Source organism: Myotis daubentonii, chromosome 1, assembly GCF_963259705.1.
Source record: "Myotis daubentonii chromosome 1, mMyoDau2.1, whole genome shotgun sequence".
NCBI classification, from domain to species: Eukaryota; Metazoa; Chordata; class Mammalia; order Chiroptera; family Vespertilionidae; genus Myotis; species Myotis daubentonii.
The window spans coordinates 189056207-189075622 of NC_081840.1; the positions used below are offsets into that span (position 1 = coordinate 189056207).

Below are 19416 nucleotides of genomic sequence, written 5' to 3' on the forward strand. Positions count from 1 at the left end.
AGTTAGAGCATCAGCCCACACACTGAAAGGTTATGGGTTCGAATCCTGGTCAAAGGCACATATTTGGGTTGCAGATTTGATCCCTGGCCCTAGTCAGGGTGCATGAGAGAAGCAACGAATTGATGTGTCAGTCATCAATAGTCCAACAGAGCCACCAGCACAGCAAGGGCCTCTCTCACATTGATCTTTCTTCTCTGTCTCTCTCTGTTTCTCTCTCTGTTTCTCTCTCTCTCTCCTCTCTCTCTCTCTCTCCCCCCTCTCTTTCTCCCCCCTCCCTTCCACTCTCTGAAAAAATATCCTCATGTGAGGATTAACAACAAAAACAAAAGTCTTTATGTTTCTAGTAGCACACAGTGCTAGAACCACTTATACTGTACTATTAAAGAAAACTAACTGTTGAGTGTTTCCTTTATTTGATTGAGAACAGTGTTTCCCAGATGATGAGTTGGTGATGGGATATAACAAGTCCTTGTCTTTTTTGTCTAAGTGCTCAGTCACAGAATGGCAGTCTGTCCCTATCTACTTTCCTAAGCCTTGTTCCCCTGCTGCTTGTTTTGGGTAACAAGCCTGTTTCCTCCTATACTTCTCCTTGAATGTGTTCCTTTGACTGAGTTGTGTTTACTTGGTAAGACCCTAAGAATATAAAAAATGAAAGTAGGTACCAGTGTCTACTATTTCTGAAATATATTCTACAAAAATGTTTAGGCTAGGCCAAGAAAAAAAAGTAGGAGAGAGATATGCAGTCTTAAGATAGGAAAATGGCACAGTAGGGAGAAAGATAAATTAAAGGGAAGAAAAGAGTCAGAGAAGAAAGGGATTGGTTGACAAGTGACATATTAGGAGACAGAACAAAGGGGGAAGAGAGGAAGACAAAAATGAAAAAGGTAGATGTAAAGACTAGTGATGGTTAAAGATAGCTTACTATGTAAGAAGTGATATAAAGATGGAAAGGAAAGAAATAGAAAGCTAAATATGGAATAGTTGAGATAGAATTGAAAGAAGGAAAATAAGAAAGTAAATAATAAAGGTAGAGAAAAAAAGAGGTAGTGGAAGAAAAAAGTGCCAAAAGAGAACATTACCTAGGGAAAAACAAAAACAAAAATGGACAAAGACCAACACAAGAAAAAAATGTACAATCATCAGGATTATACTGACACAGATCTCCATACACAAAATGGAAAGTTCATCTGCTTTTCTGTTTTGCAAAACCAGAGCATTTTGCAAATATGGGACTTTGAGAGAAAAAAGAAGAATCAGCAAGCAAAGGGAAACTAACCCAGACAAGTGGCTTCCAAGTTTCAAGGTGGTGGTGGTCATAATCTTCCTGCCTTTTTGTTTGCTTGTTTTTTAAGGTCTGCACTAATAGTGGTAGCACTGGTTGTAGTGACTCCAAGAAACCCAACCTCATCAGCACCACCTGGGTCACTACTCCTATTGTTGGAATGGGGGAAAACATAAGGACCACCAAGCGGGACAGATATTTAATCAAGTCTTCAGGGGAAAACTTTGAGAACCACTGTAAAATATCAGGTATTTTTCTTCTTCAAAGAATGCTCAGTTGATATACAGTCATTCCTAGGCCTGAAGTAGTAAGCAGTCTTGTGGATTGGTCCCTATTTGAAGGGAATCAAATGGAATGTGTTCATCTACATTATATGGGTCTACAATTATACTCTGAAACTGGGTGCCAGTAGCTAACCCAGCCAATGAGTCAGGAATTTCAGTAGGCATTATTGAATCTCCATTGAATGGGCTTTGCCTTCCAATGCTAGATGGAGTTCCAGGGCTGGAGGAGTGATACTTTGCTAATTTGGAGCCAAAACACGGTAACTGTAGAATGCTAGATGGTCTTTGTTGCTGCCTTTCACCCTCATTTCCTTGCACTTCACTTTGGATTTCTTCTGGCTTGGGGCCTTCATCAGGTGTGCTGATAACAAGCTGCTCGGGAGTAAGGTCAACAGTCCTTTCATTAAGCTGGTTGCCTTCAAATATTGGTTCCAAAGCATTGTTTCCATCTCCTCCAAGGTCATTTTTGAGACAAGGTGTATTCTTTGATTGAAGGGAACTGGCTTCAGAAAAAGGCATAATTCCCCTTTGGCCCAGTTGATTCTTTATAGAACACGGTGTGTTCCTCCTCAAAGTGGACACATCATCTCTAAAAGGACTTGGGTTTTGACTTTCTCCAGGCTGTCTTTTCTCTGAGCTGTTTCTTGGGCTAGGTAGGCTGCTTGTCGGGGAGATGGTATGTCTTGCATGCTTAATGTGGCTATCTTTTGTATACAGGGGACTGGTGTCTTGGTTCTCCCCTGGTGCAAGACCAAAGGATGGAGTGTAGTCTTGTAGAGCGAGTGGATTGTCCTTGTGTCCAACAGAGCCACCAGCACAGCAAGGGCTTCTTTGGCGTTGGTGAAATAAATGTGCTTCTTTTTGACCTGCTGAATAACTTGGAGGAATTAAGTCCTGGAAAGCCAAGTGGTCGTTGTCTGGTGAATTTAACCTAGTATTCTGCATTCCATAATTCAAATTCTCACCTTCACGCCATATTGGACTTTTCTGAAGCCCAGCTGGGGAGTTACTGGAATAGTGCGGGCTCTCTTTCTGGTGTGGTGGACTAGCAGGGGCTTTGTGTAAATTGGTTGGCCGATCCCAGAAATTTCTGTTAAAGTATGGTCTTCTTTCTTTCTGCCCTTGGGTTTCTATCCTGTGGTCCCAGGAGTTCCAAGAAGGAAACAGAGAGCTTTCTTCTTGTCCAACAGGCCTGTTGGCATAATAGCCCCTATTCTCCACAGGCGGTGGCACAGTGGGAATTGTATTATATGATGGGAAATTCTCATCTGCGTTCCAGGGGTAAAATTCACCATAAGGAAAATCCTCCCTGGGTTTCGACGGATTATCTAAGGAATAGGGAAGGTACTCCTTTGGTCGATTTGAGGTATACTGTTCATCTTTGTAGTGCCTACCTGGGGTGCCTTCTTTAAAGCGGGACTCCTCCACACCCCATCTACTTTGTCCTGGAAAAGGTTCGTCTCCAGTTGGATCAATTGGGTCCTCTTCATTATAAGGCACTGTCTCTTTTGGGTCTGGAGTATTCATGGGGTATAGCGGATCTTCCGGTAGTCCCATATTATTGGGCGAATCATCTCTTTCATCCCATGTATTGCTTCTAATGTATGGTGAGTTTTCCCTGGGATCATAGGGGTTATAGTCAGGGTAGTACACATCTGCCCTAGAGCCATGGGAAGGATGAGGTAAGTGTTCTTCCTGTCTGCTGGGGTCTTCCTTAAAAGGTGGAGAGATGTCTTGGTGGTTCCAAGTATTTCTTCCAGTAGGAAAACGTTCTCCTGCAGGGGAAGGGATGTCCTCAGGGTATGCAGGCTGATACGTACTGTGCTTCAATTCTGGTTGATTAGTTTCTGATTCATATGGGATCCTTCTTGGCTCTAAAATAATCCCTTTGGGCAAATTCTGGCTCTGGGCTTGTCCATCAGCATTTGGGGCTCTTCTGGAATCTCCTCTTGGGTAATAAGAATTTTCACGATGATCAATAGAATTAAAATTTGGGAGTTGCTTGTTACCCTCAGGAGGAGGCAGTTTATAGTTTGATTTATTAGCTCCATTATCTTGAGAGTTTCTCCAGGGGCCAGTTGGATCTCTTGTAGGAATGACGACTCGTTCTTTTTGACCTAATGGCTTTTCTCTTGGATTTTGAATTTTTTCATTGCGACCAACAGTACCATGTTTGGGACCCAAAGGGGCAACATTGGTTCCCATAGGGTGTTTATTTGGGCCCTGAGGTTTTCTTCTGAAATTTGCTGGATTTCCTGCAAGATTGGGAGAATTGCCTCTTGCAGTGGAAGCATACGGTCTGCGATAAATTGGATATCCGGGACGAACAGCTTGCTTGCCTTCCCAAGCATAGGAGTTCCACCGAGGACCCCTTTGGACTGGATTTCGGTAAAAAGGCCCATTCGGTCTGTGTCCCATGGTGGTGCCAGTGGGACGCCATTGTCTTCCCACAGGAAAACTTGGAAAGTTGGGATTTGGGTAATTTTCACGAATATTTGGCTGACCCGAGCCCCATGGGATTTGACTTCTTGGTGCCCCCTGGCCTGAAACATTAACTGCAGGGTGTGGATTGACTCCATTTTGAGCTGTAGGGTTGCCCCCAGTGTTGGGCCCATGGCCACTGTTTCCTGTTGGGCTGGTGTCATTTCCACCCGGACGCCCTCCAGGATTGGGTGCATTTGGTTGGGTAGAATTAGTCTCAGGAACTGTTGAATTAGACGAGGGCTCAGTGGCTGGACTTTCCGTTTTAGGAGGGTCTTTTTCTTTGGGTTTTTCAAAATCTTGTTCAAACATTTCTTCTGAATAATAGGGAGGACGACCCCCAAATCCGTGATATCCGAAATATCCAAAGTAAGGATTCTGTAGGGAAGAAGATAGACATTGATAATTACTCTCTGCTTCCCACCAGGTGGTGCTCAGAATTTTTAAATGTGATAGGGAAATCTTATCAGCCACATGCTTCTTTTAACACTAATGACTTAAGCTTTCTTTCTTGACATTTGATTCCTCCTTGGGTTCTATGACCCTTTTACCTTCTGGTTTTTGTACTTGCTGACCATTACTTCTCAGATTTCTTTTTCTTGTCCTGTATTCTAAACCTATTTTTTTTTTTAAAGGTTTCCATCCTCTATCCTCATTCTCCGGTTCTCATTTTACACATTTGCCTTGAGCAAGCTATTGCAGCCGAATTCTTTTACTGCGAATACATGCCAATGACTCCCAAAGCCACACCTCTGGCCCATCCCATTCTCTCCTGAGGTTAAGACAGTAAAACAGCTTCACTGAAGATCTCATGAGTCCCTCCAACAGAATGTACCCAGATTAGACTCATCTTTCCCCAAACCTCCTTCTCCAATATTCTATATCTAAGTAGTATTCACCATGATTTACTCAGTTTCCCAAGTTGTTTCTGTTTGTCTCCTTTATCTCACCTAGTGATTAATGACCACATCCTATAAACTCTAATTTTTAATCTCCTTCTTTTGTTCCCTCTTCCTTTATCCCCCAAACCCCTGAACTATTGCAATAGTTTTCTTACTGGTTACTCTGGATGTAATATTACCTACCTCTAACCTTGCCTTTCCATTGCCACCAGAGTAGTGGAGGTTGGGGGTTGGGTGTGTGGGAAAGTTCTGTCACTTTCCTGTTTATTTTTTAATTTAAAAATATTTTTATTGATTTCTGAGAGAGGAAGGGAGAGGGAGAAAGAGGAACATCAACAATGAGAGAGAACCATTGATTGGCTGCCTCCTGCACACCCCCTACTGGGGATCAAGCCTGCAACCTGGGCATGTGCAATGACTGGAAATTGAATCCTGACTCCTGGTTCCTGGGCCCATGTGTAACCACAGAGGCATACTGGCTGGGCTAAATATAACTTAAGGTTGCCCTTGCCTTACAGGATAAAATCTAAACATTTGGCTAACATACAAAGCAGTACAGTGTCATGCTGAAGAGTGGGTCTCTAGACAGATATGGATTAAAATCCCAGTTCACCAGAATTAGTAGTATGGCTCTCAATACACTTATTTGAAAAATGGAGATAATAAAAACAATCTACCTCATAGGTTTTCATGAGAGTCAAATGAAATAATATATGTAAAGCTCAGTGCCTAATACTGGTGAGGGCCTAACAAGAGTTATAATTGAATAATAATGAATAATAATTTTAAATAATCACCTGGCCCATAACTATTGCATTCAGCCTCATTTCCTCCTCCTTGTACTTTATGTGGTTGTAAATCACAGCTGCTACTTGCAGCATTATTCACAATAGCCAAGACATGGAAACAACCTAAATGTCCATTAACAGATGAAAGGATGAGGAAAACGTAATATATATATATATATATATATATATACATATATATATATATATATATATATATATTATTCAGCCCTAGAAAATTGCAATATATGCCAACATAAATTAACTTTGAGGGTATTATATATTAAGTGAAATAAGTCAGTCACAGAAAGACAAATACAGCATGATTCCATTTATATAAGGTAATTGAAATAAATACATAGAACCAAAGAGTGGAATGGTGATTGCTCAGGGCTTGATGAGGGGGAAATGAGGAGTTACTAATTAATAGGCATAACGTTTCAGTTAAGCAAGATGAATAAGCTCTAGAAATCTGCCAACATTGTACCTATAGTCAACAATACTGTAGTGTATACTTCAAAATTTGTTAAGAGGGTAACAAATGTGAAGTGTTCTTATCAAAATACATAAAATAAAAAGAAAATTACAACTAGTTCTCTGAATGCTCGATTCTCTCTGTCTTTCAGTGCCTCTGCACGTAGCTTCTTCATAGCAAACCTTCTCACTGACACATCTGTACCTCCTGGCAAACTTGACTCATTCTCAGGATTCAGTCTGAATGCTCCCTTCTCTGTCCTGACTTCCATGGGCAGAATTAGTTCTACTCGGGGTGTCCCCAGCAGCATAGACTTCTGCTATAACATTACCCCACTGAACTGCAGTTGCCCATTTTCCTGGGATTCTCCCACTTGATTCTCCCATGTGAAGGTTTTGAGTGAAAACATTCTTTTCACCTTTGTTTTCTAGGTACCTAGCACAGGGGAAGTGTTTAATAAACTTTTCATGAGTGATGCAATCATCATGAGCTCTGTTAGTGTGTTTGTTAGACATTTGTGTGGCATTTAGGTCATTTAGTTTTTCTTTTAAAAACAAACACACTCTGGGGAAACGTATTTTTAATCTCTATTTGTGGGTGGAGACGATGAGACAAATGGCTGTGGCGATGTCTCTGACATGTAGGAAATCAGACAAGGTCTCCGGAGTTGGAATACAGATTTCTTAATACCTACGCCAACTGCCTGGGTCATTCAGCCTCACTCTCTCATGTTATAGTTGTGAAAATTTGAAGTGTTAGTTTTTAGGCTGCATACAATTATCTGACTCATTTTTATTTGGGATTATTTCACAATGATTTTTTTTAAAGCACCTAATGCCATTACTAATAATAGTTTTTTTTTTAAAAAAAATGTTTTTATTGATTTTAGAGAGGAAGGGGAAGAGAGAGAGAGAGAGAGAGAGAGAGAGAGAGAGAGAGAGAGAGAGAAACATCAGTCAGCTACCTCCTGTGCACCCCCTACTGAGGATGGAGCCCAAAACCTGAGTATGTGCCCTGACCGGGAATCAAACCAACCACCAACCTTTCAGTGCATGGGATGACGCTCAGTCAACTGAGCCACATCGACCAGGGCTAACGTAGAATTTTTAATGTCACTGTTTTAACTCCCCACTTCCCAGACCTATCAGGTTTCTGCATTTCACTGAGGACGTAGCACATATCTAGGAAAAAAGAAGTGGCATGCTGTGCCACCATCACTGCAAGGACTTTTTGATGACACAGTGCTGGAATACATTAACAGCCTATCCCTCTGTGACATGCATTTGGCTCTCCTAGTGTGGTGTCATAAAAAACTCATTGAACTTTTGTCAGAAGACATAGATTCTGGGTCCAGTTTATCCACTAAATCAGTAGGTGAAATTAATTAGTAATTTATCTTCTCTGGGATTTGATATGTTTGTACACTGAGGGAGTTAGATGATTACTTCTCTTGTGGGGATAACATTCTAAGATGCGTTTACTTCTTTTTCTGTTTACTAGTTGCTCCATCACTGGAGCGTAGGTTATTAGGTTAGCCCTCTTTGACAGAGAGGAGAGTAAGAGAGAGGGAGGGAGGGTGGGAGGAAGATTCCAATACCTGTGGAAGAGAAATGATGTATCACATTTATTGTATATTTACTGGCTTGATTTATTTCACTTTTTCTCCCTTGTATGATGGGCACTTGAGCCATAGGTTCATGTGTTGGATTTTAGTTTTCTTATTAGGCAGGGATAAAAAAAGTAGAGACTGAAAGGTTGTAATTGCTAATGGGGAATGTAGCTTTACTTGTACTTACCCCCCCTTCTTCATTGCTGACTGGTGGACGTCCATAACCTGGTGGTACCCTCTGAAAGGTGAAAAACACAATGAACACAAGAGAAAACCACTTCCTATGCTGCTATTTGTTTGTTAGACTTGAGGTGTCTTAAAATAGTTTGTATCAGTGATTGGGTGTCAGCACTGTTAGCTTTTAGCATCTGAGTCATTAGTTCTCACAATCCAGCTATTAATACTTACAACTATAATTATAATCTCACAGTGAATACTGGTAAATACAATTGCTTCAGAAGGATCCTAGCTCACCCTACTGAAAATATCATCTCCTAGCATTCACCTGGCCTGTCACCTCAACACACACACACACACACACACACACCCAGATGGGAGGGGTGAGGGAGAGGAAGAAAGTGGGTTGAGTGCCATTAGCGTCCAAACATGTAATAATGAAGATTAAATAATGATGCTATTTTTAGATAATCTACTTCACATTTAGGGTGACAAATTGACAATCCTTCCTGGATTATTACTATAATGTTTTTATTTGACCAAAGTTTATTTTTCTACTCAAATTTGGAGGCTGGGTTTCTACTCAGAGGAGGGTTAGAAAAGCAGTTCAACTTCCACAGATCTTCCAGAATTTTATGGTTAATAGCTACTTCAGCATGAGACTCATGCTCATCTGCTTTTTAACTATTCACCCTTCGTTTCCTTACTTCAGTATGCCCAGTAAAAGGAAGTAACTTTCTTAAGGCAAAAAAGTAAGGAACTCTTATTGAAATGAGTTGTTCCATGTTAACAAGAAACTTTCTTGGTTATAAGGGTGATAAATAAGAAAAAACAATGAATGAAGTCATCAAATATTTATTTATGTTACTTTAACAGCAACTGGTCTTTACTATTTCTTTAGTTTAAATAGTTTATTTTGCAATTCATTTTTTTTAATGCCTGTGATGCAATTTCAATATTATATTTTATTTGATTGACTTTAAACTTTAAAGGATTCTTGTAAAGATTATTTTGTATGTTTTTTATAATAAAATTGCTGTGGCTAGGAATCCGATATGATGGAAAAATCTTTGTCTAATCATAGCTTATCTTGTGATTTTCAAATTCCATTTTGTTTAAATTTCCCCATTACGTTAAATGAGGATAATCTTTGTGTTGTCAAATCTCTTGAGGAAGCAGAAAATGGTAATGAGTAGTACAACCTTTTAAAATTAACTCATTAACTAAGTTACTAGCAGTTGTTTGATGATTTAGGGGCTGTGTTCATGCCACCAATTTGAGTAAAAAGGTCACTTAAAAATTCTTTTTTCCTACATAATCACTGATGTAATGATTTTGTTCCATACTCTCTAGGATTGGCACATAGCATTCCTTTTAGAGCAGGGGTCCTCAAACTATGGCCCGTGGGCCACATGCAAATACAAATATTGTATTTGTTTCCGTTTTGTTTTTTTACTTCAAAATAAGATATGTGCAGTGTGCATAGGAATTTGTTCATAGTTTTTTTTAAAACTATAGTCTGGCCCTCCAACGGTCTGAGGGACAGTGAACTGGTCCCCTGTTTAAAAAGTTTGAGGACCCCTGTTTTAGAGTGTATAAACTTATATTAGTTTGAGATATAACATGCTAATATTATTTTTCACTTCTCATACTGAGAAGAAAAACTCACATGTGGAACTTGCCATGGTGGCTGTTGATAGGGAAAAATCCCATTGCCGAATGGTGGGAATGCCTAGAGAGAAAGAAAGAATCATCATGATGTGGAAGTGAGAATACATGAAAAATAAAACAAAGCTGGTAAATACAATTATTTGAAACTTGGGAGTCTTCATCTCCCTTTGCACTAAACTGTGCTTTTTAATTGTTGGGCAGAGATGATAATAATAACAACAATTAGTATTAATATTATTGAACACATGTCCTAGGTATTGTGCTGAGTATTTTATATTGGTAAGCTTACTTAATCCTCACATAACCAAAGAAAATATGTGCTATTATTATTCCCATTTCACTTAAGATTCTGAGGTTCAGAGAAGTTATGCACTCGTCCCAAATCTCATAGCTGATAAGTGATTGAAGCCAGGGGAGTCTTTTCATTTAATTTTCTCTACATCTGTAAGAGTGTCTAATAATAAATGCTAACTGACTAAAAGACAATCGTGTAGAAGCTCCACACGAGATGAGATCTTGAGAAACCATTTATCAGTTTTCGTGCTTTAAGTCAGGACCATCCTGAAGTACTGGAGCAGTACTGCCTTTCAGGGCAACATTTTAGAAAATCAAAAGGTAGAACTTGGAAGGGGCTTAGACATCATTTTGTTTATTTATGGGGAACTTGGAGTCTAGAAAGGTGCAGTGACTCGCTCAAGCTCATACTACTACCATCCAGTTCTGCTGAAGGTAGAACTTGAATCTCTGTGTCCAGACTCTTCCATTAGTGCTCAGATTCCTATCTCATGTTACCTCTGTATTTTAAAAGGACCTTTTTAAGGTGAGAGTTTTTGAGTAATTTTAACTCAAACAAGAACTGAAATGGGCTCACCAGACAGTTTTGAATAGGAGGTGACAACATCACCTTGGAAGAAAATGTCAAAACTAAAGATTCTGTTTTGCTCATAGCAGTGCCTGTGCTGAGCAGCAGCACCAAAGGAAGAGTGTATGTGTGGGCAGCAAGGCCCTCCGAATCACTTTGAGGCCATACGAGTTGGTTTGAAATTTTGCTGGGCAAGCCTCACCTGAGGTGGCTGGGCTTCCTCTTGGGGCGGAGTTGGGGCAGGCGTTGGCTGCTTTAAAGGTCGCTTTGGTGGGGACTTTTTTGGTTGAGGCTGGTTGGCCTTCGGGGTCTCTGGGGCTAGATCCGTCTTGCCCTGGCGTTTGGATGCTGGAGGAGATGAGGGTTTCTTTGGGCGCCCGGTATTGGGTGGTGGCTGGGGCCACATGGGCATCTGGTACTGTGGGAAGAGCTGAGGGGGTTGCATACCATAACCATATGAGGGGCCCATTTGTGTCATCTGCAAGGGAGCAAATAGCAGTAAGGTCACACAAGGGCTGAGATTCCGGCTCTCCCCACCCTCTTGTGTCAGTCTCTATACTCAGCCAGGAATCTTAAAAATCCCATGGAACTTAACAATGGAAGCGTCAAGATCTTTAGCTAGCATTCCCTTGCATGTCATCTTATAGAAATGAATTTCATTCAGTCTTCTAGAAAACCAACCAACCAACCAACCAACCAACCAACCAACCAACCAACCAAAGCAAAGGACAAATCGGGTGAGAAATTTCAGTTTAAGAATAAAGCCCTTACAGTTAGGAACTGTAGAAGTCAGGTTATAGAGGAGTTGATGTCAAATTCAAAACCCCTGTGATGTGTTAAGAGGCTGGAAGAGGAGGAGAAAAAGCAAAAGGAATAAAGTGAGAGTGTTAAAAAAGCAAATTATGAGAGAGAGAGAGAGAGAGAGAGAGAGAGAGAGAGAGAGAGAGAGAGAATAAAAATTCTGTTTGTGTAAACACCCTTAATGGTGCCTGTGCTTCTTGATTGCAGGTGAATCCTCATTAATTTCATTTTCATTATCAGAATCTCCACAATTTCAAAGTTGATGGGGAAGCAAGAGTAGCAATAATCTGAAAACGCTAATCTAGAGATTGACCTCTTACAACATCAGTTCCCATTCAAATGCTCCTTCTCTGTTTTCACACCAGTTTCTATCTCCAGTCTTCATTAAGTAGTCTCTTGCTGTCTATTGGATGATGTACACACACATAGTGCAAATGCCATGTGAACTGATGGAAGATAAAATTGCAACTCTTGCATTAAGATGTAGTATTTTATGACAATTAAATTGGTGAACACATCAAATTACAGGCAAAGTCACTAAAACCGAGAATGAGAGTTTAAAAGAATTAGGTCAACCAATAGTCAAAAGTGAGAAAATTGACAATGATGATAATTTTAAGTGAGGGGCTTTAAAAGAGAATGACTTGTTTTTTTAAAAAATGTATCTGTATTGCTGAAAATATTACAGATATCCCTCCTTTTTCCCCCATTGACCCCCTCTACCCTGCACCCATCTCCCACACCCCAGACCTTCACACTATTGTCTGTGTCATGGGTTATGCATATCCTATATAATGAAAGCCTAATATGCTAAATGTCTGGTCGGCTGGTTGGCCATTTAACCAATCAAAGCATAATATATTAATGATATGCTAAGGCTGCTCAACCACTCACTATGACGTGCACTGACCACCAGGGGGCAGACGCTTCGACCGGTGGGTTAGCTTGCTGCTGGGGTCCGGCTGATCTGGACTGAGTGAGATGGGCCGGACATGCCCTGGCCAGCCTCCCACGTCCCTCCTTGAAACTCTTATAATTAAAATGTGTGTATAGTTACAATGTAATTATCTTTATGTAAACAAGAAATCATCAGAAAGCATAGATCATTAGACATAATAACTTACATGTGGGGAGTTCATGAAGTTGAATTGACCATACCGCATCATCTGTGACCAAAGGAACCCATTAATGTGGCACAAGTGAAACATTGTCATTCAATCAATCCACAAATCATAATAAACAAGTTGAATTTCTGATTTTAAGGTACAAGAGTCATAATATATTTTACTGGTTATTAATAAAGTTAAATGCAATAAAAACTTCTATGACATTTTAATTTTTTACTCAGAATTTTATTTTGAGAAGAATAATAGAGAATAAAAATCTTGTCTACTTTGAAGCTGTTAAATGTTCAATTCCGCTTTTTTTTGGAATTCAGGATTTGAGAGTGTGATAATTCTATAAAAAGATGATTCTCCTTTCTGATGAGTAATGAGTTTGGCTAATAATCCTGGGTATACGTCATATAAAAGTTATTTATATACTTAAATGTCTAACAACCCTTGGTAAAAATGGCTACCTTTGCGGCTTGAAAACTTAGCAAAAAAGCTATCTAATGTAATACATTTAATTTGAGAAGGAATATTGAAATACATAAGTAGGATGGTGCTGAAGAGATTATTACTTTGCCTTAATTTGAGCGTTTAAGTCTTTCAAATCTCACTCCTTCTACCTCTTTCTTAAGACATTTTATACCAGAAAGTTTTCCAACATTTTCCTTTTTTTAAGTGAACTCTCAGGACAGGGCTCTGGAAAACTTCTCTCCAGACACTGCACATACATACCTCCTCACTTTTACTGCTAAATCCAGGCATCCGGGGCATGTGCATCTGGAAGTGAAAGGATACCAATGACAAATTCAGAATGTCAGCTGAAATAAGCCCAATAATTTTCTTCAAGCTATGTAACAATAGAGCACACAAAAAGTCCTAAATTTTAAAAATATACTCACTGGCATAGCAATAGAATTACCAAGCAGACCCAGAAAGGCCAGGAGAATCCTCATTTTTCCACTTGGTACCTGAAATAAAAAACTGGATTTTATTTTTGGACTATGAAATAATTGTGCTTGGGGTACTCTGCACTTATTTAGGCACCAGCCCGCCTGTCTGTCAAGGAGAGTGCAGAAACGGACAGTGAGGGGGGCCTCTGCTGCCATTTTAATTTTACTTTAAGAAACTATTCGGTAGTTATTACCTGGTACTGTTCTAAGCTGCCCAAAGGGTCACAGTATAAAGGAGAGATGAGAGGGAGGAAGTATACGAGGGGAGGGAGGGAGGGAAGGAGAGAGGGAGAGAAATGAGAGAGAGAGAGAGAGAGAGAGAGAGAGAGAGAGTTGATGCTTGATGCTTGAGAATAGAGAAGATGGCTCATACATAGCACTGGAATGTGGAAATAAGAAATTAGGAGTTTTCCTGAGAATATGAATCCTGCTGGTTTTGAACGTCTAGTTGCTAGGCTGGTTTAGAAAGGCATAGTCATGTCTGACTATATTCATGGTTCAGAATATCTCAGTTTCAATGAGGGCACACTCCAAAATCAGTACTTTAAACTACGTTCTAAGGTGCTGTAGACAACATTCCAATATATAGAGGCTAATTAAAGAAGCTGGAATACCCCAGAATCCTATCATTTTCTTCTATTATTTTTTCATTATTATTATTATTATTATTATTATTATTATTATTATTATTTTATCTTAAAAAATCATTTCTGCTCAAGGGCTGGTCAGGAAAATAGAAAAAACATAGGCAAAACCATAAATGTATTTCTGTTAGATACTTTGATTAAACATATGGAGGGAAATATTGAAACTGAAGACATATATGAAGCTTGGAGATTGTTTTTATTTATCTTACTTTAGTTAATTATGAAAGTCATGCATAATTAGAACTTGTATTTTACATATTTGAACAAGATTTATTCTGAAGCATTTCCTTAGCTAATTCCTTAAAAAAACACACAACTGTTCTATTTGCATATACAATAGAGGAAAATAAAGGATTTAGTCAGAATGATTTATTTTCATGGTATATCAGGTAAAACACAATTCCTAGCATAGTTACCAGCATAAAGACACCATTTTTATTCCTTTTGTGCCTGCTTCTTTCTAGGCATGAAATGCATCTAGTAGTGATTTGAGCCAAAGCTCAGCCTTCCTCTTGCTTTCCAAAAATATAATTAAAGGACACTTTAACATTTTCCTAAATTTTAAGTGTAATCAATTACCTTTTATATATCAGAGAAGTTGGGAAAGTGTAATTAAACAAAGGAAGTAGTAATATGCAAATACCTTTTCTCCTAATTAAAGATTTTCAGAATCATAACATTGTGGAGAATTAAAAATTACAACTGAAACTAGTGAGTTTAGTATAGGAAGCTACTAAAGAGAATATTAGTGAATGCTTTCCCCCCACTAAACATACTTTCTAAGATTATGGCCTAAGATTTGGGGAACTTTAGGATGTTTAATTTCTTTCTTGCTTAATCATCCATTCAATCTCTATAGTAGCTGTCACTTAGATTTTTGATGTTATACACTCATGTAGGAATATGTGGTGTTATATTTTATAAATATAAAATGCCACTCATTTTCTCTTTTGTAAAATTAATATATTATGTTGGATGACTTTTAAGATTCCTTCCATCTCTAAAAAGTTTATAATTAGGTGAAAGTCTTTGATTAGTTATTTTTTGAGCTGAAAATAATACTCATGATTGCTATGGAATACAATGACTGCATAAGTTCTTACTTCTTCCATCCTATCTGTCAACTCAAAAAATTCTTTGTTTCTTCTGACATATTTAAAGTGTTTTATCCCCTCAAGTATATTTCTGACAAGATTTAGTTTGATATAAAACCTGTGTGTATAAGGAAAAATAAATGATAATACTCACCAGGTTATCTAGCTTAGGAAAAGAGGTTCCATGTCTGCACTGAAGCAGCAACATTTTTTCACCAAAATTTTCATAAGCCTTTAAGAAAAATACACATTTGGCATGAGAAAAACTCAATATAGAAATGAAACAAGCAAATGAAATGAATAGTAAAGCTTCAGTTCTAAGGCTCAGATGAAATGTTAATTATTTTGCTCAATCATGTCCTCATTAGGGGTCTTCAAAAATCAAGCTTAGTGTGTTGCTCTAAGGAAATGTGAAAACTAAATCAGAGAGAAAATGACCCAGGCATTGTACTTGGGATACTTCTAGTGCAGTGTTGACAAAACTTTACTGCTTTATTGGAAAAATGTATAAAATCACAGTGTTAAATGAGATTAAGTAGGTTGGAAGAAAACTTATAAAAAAACCCCAAATACACCCAATATGCCAACGAGTTTCAAGTTTTATCAGAAGATCAGTCTGCAAAACATGGTTATACAATGAATATCAAAGAATGCAATAAGGAAGTCAACCAATATCTCTGACCTAAGTTCCTTTTTTGGCTCTATATTATTTGTGTTGATAATCTCTAATCCATACTCACCCAATTAGAAGCTCCAATATTTAAAAAATAACTTGTACTTTGTTAGTCTGTCTTTGAAATATATTCTTAATGGTCTGCAGTGGAAATGACTACAAATTGCTGAAGCCAGAGAGATTTCAAGAAGCAAGACACATTTATTTCTTAATAATAAAACAAATTCTTCATGAAGATGTCATGTTCTGTACCAAAAGGCTCCTCCTTGTCAGAAGAGCTTGGGATAGCAAGGTCTCATTTAAGCACTGCTGCAGACCTGCACAACCAATCAGCTTTGAGGAAAATGGTCTTGCCGCCACAAGAGTTTAAGGTAAAAAAACACATCCAATGTAAAATCTGTAATGTGTTATTATAGGAGCTGTCAAATCAAGTCTCTTATTATGTATAATAACAGTCTAGGAAAATGAGCTTGTAGCAGTAAGTTTTAGACGATGCTTTCCTTGATGAATTTGGGGATTTTCAGGTATAGAAACTGTTTATACAAAGACATCTAGGAGACAAAGATGAATATTGACTATATGCTATGGTCATATATCACTGAACATCATTAAAAGGCAGGTCATTATATGTATTTAATGTTTAATTAATGTACATTTAATATATAATTAAAATGAACTGGAATGTCATGGACAACTCAGTGGGTTGATTTTATTCAAATTACATAAGGTTACACAGTGTTCTTTCTGAACTCCAATATAATTCAGCCACTGGGGATTCAGAGTTTTAGAGGCGCTGGGCAAAACAGCAAACTGACTCTCAGCTTTTCATGACAATACAACTTCTTTACCCTATGAGCTGAGAAACTCACTGAAGGGGTGATGTTATGGATTTTTTGGGAAACCTGACTTATCATAAAAAATATTTTATTTCTAAATAAATGGGACAATGATACTTTTCATTGACAAGAACAAGCTTTACTATCTTTGCTGAACTTGGATTCTGCTGTTCTCTTACGGCTCCACAAGAGAAAACATTTCCAGTGGTGATGTTTGCTTATTATGTTTGCATTTGAAAATTAAGAATGTTGAAATTTGATGGCAAAAGCTGGTTCCTACTTTGTATGATTGTGCATATCAGTTCACCCAGTGGTTGCCCAGGCCACTGTTCTCCAAAGGCAATGGAGGTGCCATGTCCTTTCTCTTGAGCCAACTAACAACTGTATTTCTTTCTTTTAAAAAATGTATTTTTATTAATGTAAGAGGGGAAGGGAAAGGGAGAGAGAGATAGAAACATTAATGATGAGAGAGAATCATTGATCGCTGCCTCCTGCACGCCCCACACTGGGAATCGAGCCAACAACCTGGGTACGTGCCCTGACCGGGAAGCAAACGGCTACCTTCTAGTTCATAGTTTGATGCTCAACCACTGAGCCATGCTGGCCAGGCTAAAACTGCATTTCTTAGCCCCACTCCCTCACCCTGAATTTAGTACCACAAATTAAAATTGCTCCAGAGTATTTGACTTTATTATTATTATTATTTTATCAATTAATAATAATCTTGCCTCGGGTAAACCTCATTGGCTATGATACTGCCACTGCGCAAAGCTGAGAGTATTTGACTTAAGCTTTAAATATCTTTCAAGTCTGTATGTTTCCAAGATGTGCAAAGGTATATCTGCTCCAAGTGCCTGGCTGTTTTTGTTGGATTTTGTAGAAACTGAGTAGAAATTATGATACTGTACATACTGTATGTACATTAAGATGAATTTTCAAGTGGCAGGATGCTCAGAGTACAGTGTATTCATGGAGGTGAAATGTCCGCTGACCCTGGCCTCTTGTACCCTTCACACAGAAGCTGGAGTTTTTATTTTGGCCTTAGACAGATAGGTTATTGGGAGATATCACTAAACCTCACTTTTTACCCTCTTCTCTATCTATCCTGTTCCCTCTGCCACAGGATGGTTAGTGGTTATGAAACAATCTGTTTTAAAAATCTAGCCAAGCTATTGAATGGGTAAACTCTTAGTAGTGGTAGCTTGGATTGAGAGAACAACCAAGTCTCTTTTTTCTTTAAAAACTTGATATAATATCTTGAAACCAGTCCTTTGTAACCTCTTTCTTTCTACACCAGTTATCTCTACTTATTTTATAAATTCTTTCTCCTCCAAACCATTACAACTGTTTGTGGACAGTTTGTGGACATGTTTATAATTTGGCTTTTTAAAAAGTTTGTGTATTTGTTCCCTGTCCCTTCTCTCTATTTGTTATCTTGTCCATAAAACAAGTCTTCCTAACTGGGATCTGTAATCCATGACAACATTGTATATAAGTATTCGTGTGTGTGTGTGTGTGTGTGTGTGTGTGTGTGTGTGTGTGTGTAAAAGCACTTTTATTTTTCCCTGAAAGAGAACTCATATCCTCTAAGAATCTGTGACCTCCCCTCTTTTCTTTTCCTCCAATTATTAAGATTTTCTCATTGTCCCTAGAGTTTAAGCCACTGGGAGCAGCAGTCTTCTGATTTTTTTACTCTAGGTGTGGTAGAAAGAGACGAGACTTTGGCATTGCCAGACCCTAGTTGAAACTTTTCGCAGATTATCCAACTATTCAATTTCCTGTTCAGTAAATTAGGGAGTAATAAGTTTATTCTAAGAAAGAAATGAAATAATGTATATAAAGTGTCTGGTACCTAGCAGGCACTGAGTGATGATCGATGACTAATGGATCAATACATGGGTTACTTGTATGGTTCCACATTACATCTTATAATGATTTACTAAGGACTAAGAGTAATAAAAACAGTCATAATTCTTAGAGAAAATAAATTCTCTCTTTTAAGCACTAATGTTGAGCTGAAGGTCTTTGTATTATTTTTAGCAAAATACTCCAACACTGCAGACTGACTGAACTTGAGACAATTGAGATAACATTGTCTTAGGAATTCATTTTTGGTGACCAAATAGTGTCTAAGAATTCACAAACTTGACTTCTCTCTGGAACCATTCATATAGCATATCCTCAGGCCCTACATTTGAGAAACTCTTCCAGCCTAAGAGAGAGGAGTGTGATTTAATTTCTCACATATTAAATGGTTAATAATGTTTTATTCCATAAACATTTCCCGAGTGGCCTCTCATGCCAAGCCCCAGCTTAGGTGTCCACCCAATCTGCACAAGGTAGGACATTTTCGGAGTCAGAACTCAGAATTGGGCTTCAATTCTGGCTTCATACAATGATTTACTTGTTTTCAAATCTTGGTCAAGTGAATTAATCCCATTAATCTCAGTTTCTTCACTTGTAAAGTGGAAGATAACAATAGTCTTTTCTTTATTGGTTTGTTGAGAATTTAATGGATAATATTTAAAGTTTTTAGCACATAGTGCAAATAAGTATTATAAATAAATAGGTATATAAAGGTTACTTACCTGTGATTATGATTAGGGCTTGCTTAATAGTTGCTTTAACACTGACCAGTGATATATTTCCTAAAGATTCTTGAGGACTGTTTCACCTTATTATGCATATTCATTAAACAAAACAAAACAAAAAACCCCCACCAAAACAATAAAAATAAGAAACAAAAACCATCCACGGAGCAATAAAACATACATA

General features: G+C 38.2%; 1 protein-coding gene and 1 pseudogene across 1 annotated transcript; both read right to left on the minus strand.

Moving 5' to 3' along the window:
• Positions 1-1575: 1575 nt before the first annotated feature.
• On the minus strand, positions 1576-15340 carry ENAM (enamelin). The gene is made up of 8 exons (XM_059682239.1): positions 15287-15340; positions 13341-13409; positions 13174-13218; positions 12454-12495; positions 10731-11006; positions 9665-9727; positions 8006-8056; positions 1576-4425 (listed from the first exon to the last, which is right to left on the minus strand). The coding sequence occupies exons 1-8, from the start codon at positions 15338-15340 to the stop codon at positions 1576-1578; spliced, it is 3450 nt and encodes a 1149-aa protein (XP_059538222.1).
• A 1945-nt stretch (positions 15341-17285) lies between these two features.
• Positions 17286-17414, minus strand: LOC132223315 (U4 spliceosomal RNA; annotated as a pseudogene).
• Between the last annotated feature and the right edge of the window lie 2002 nt (positions 17415-19416).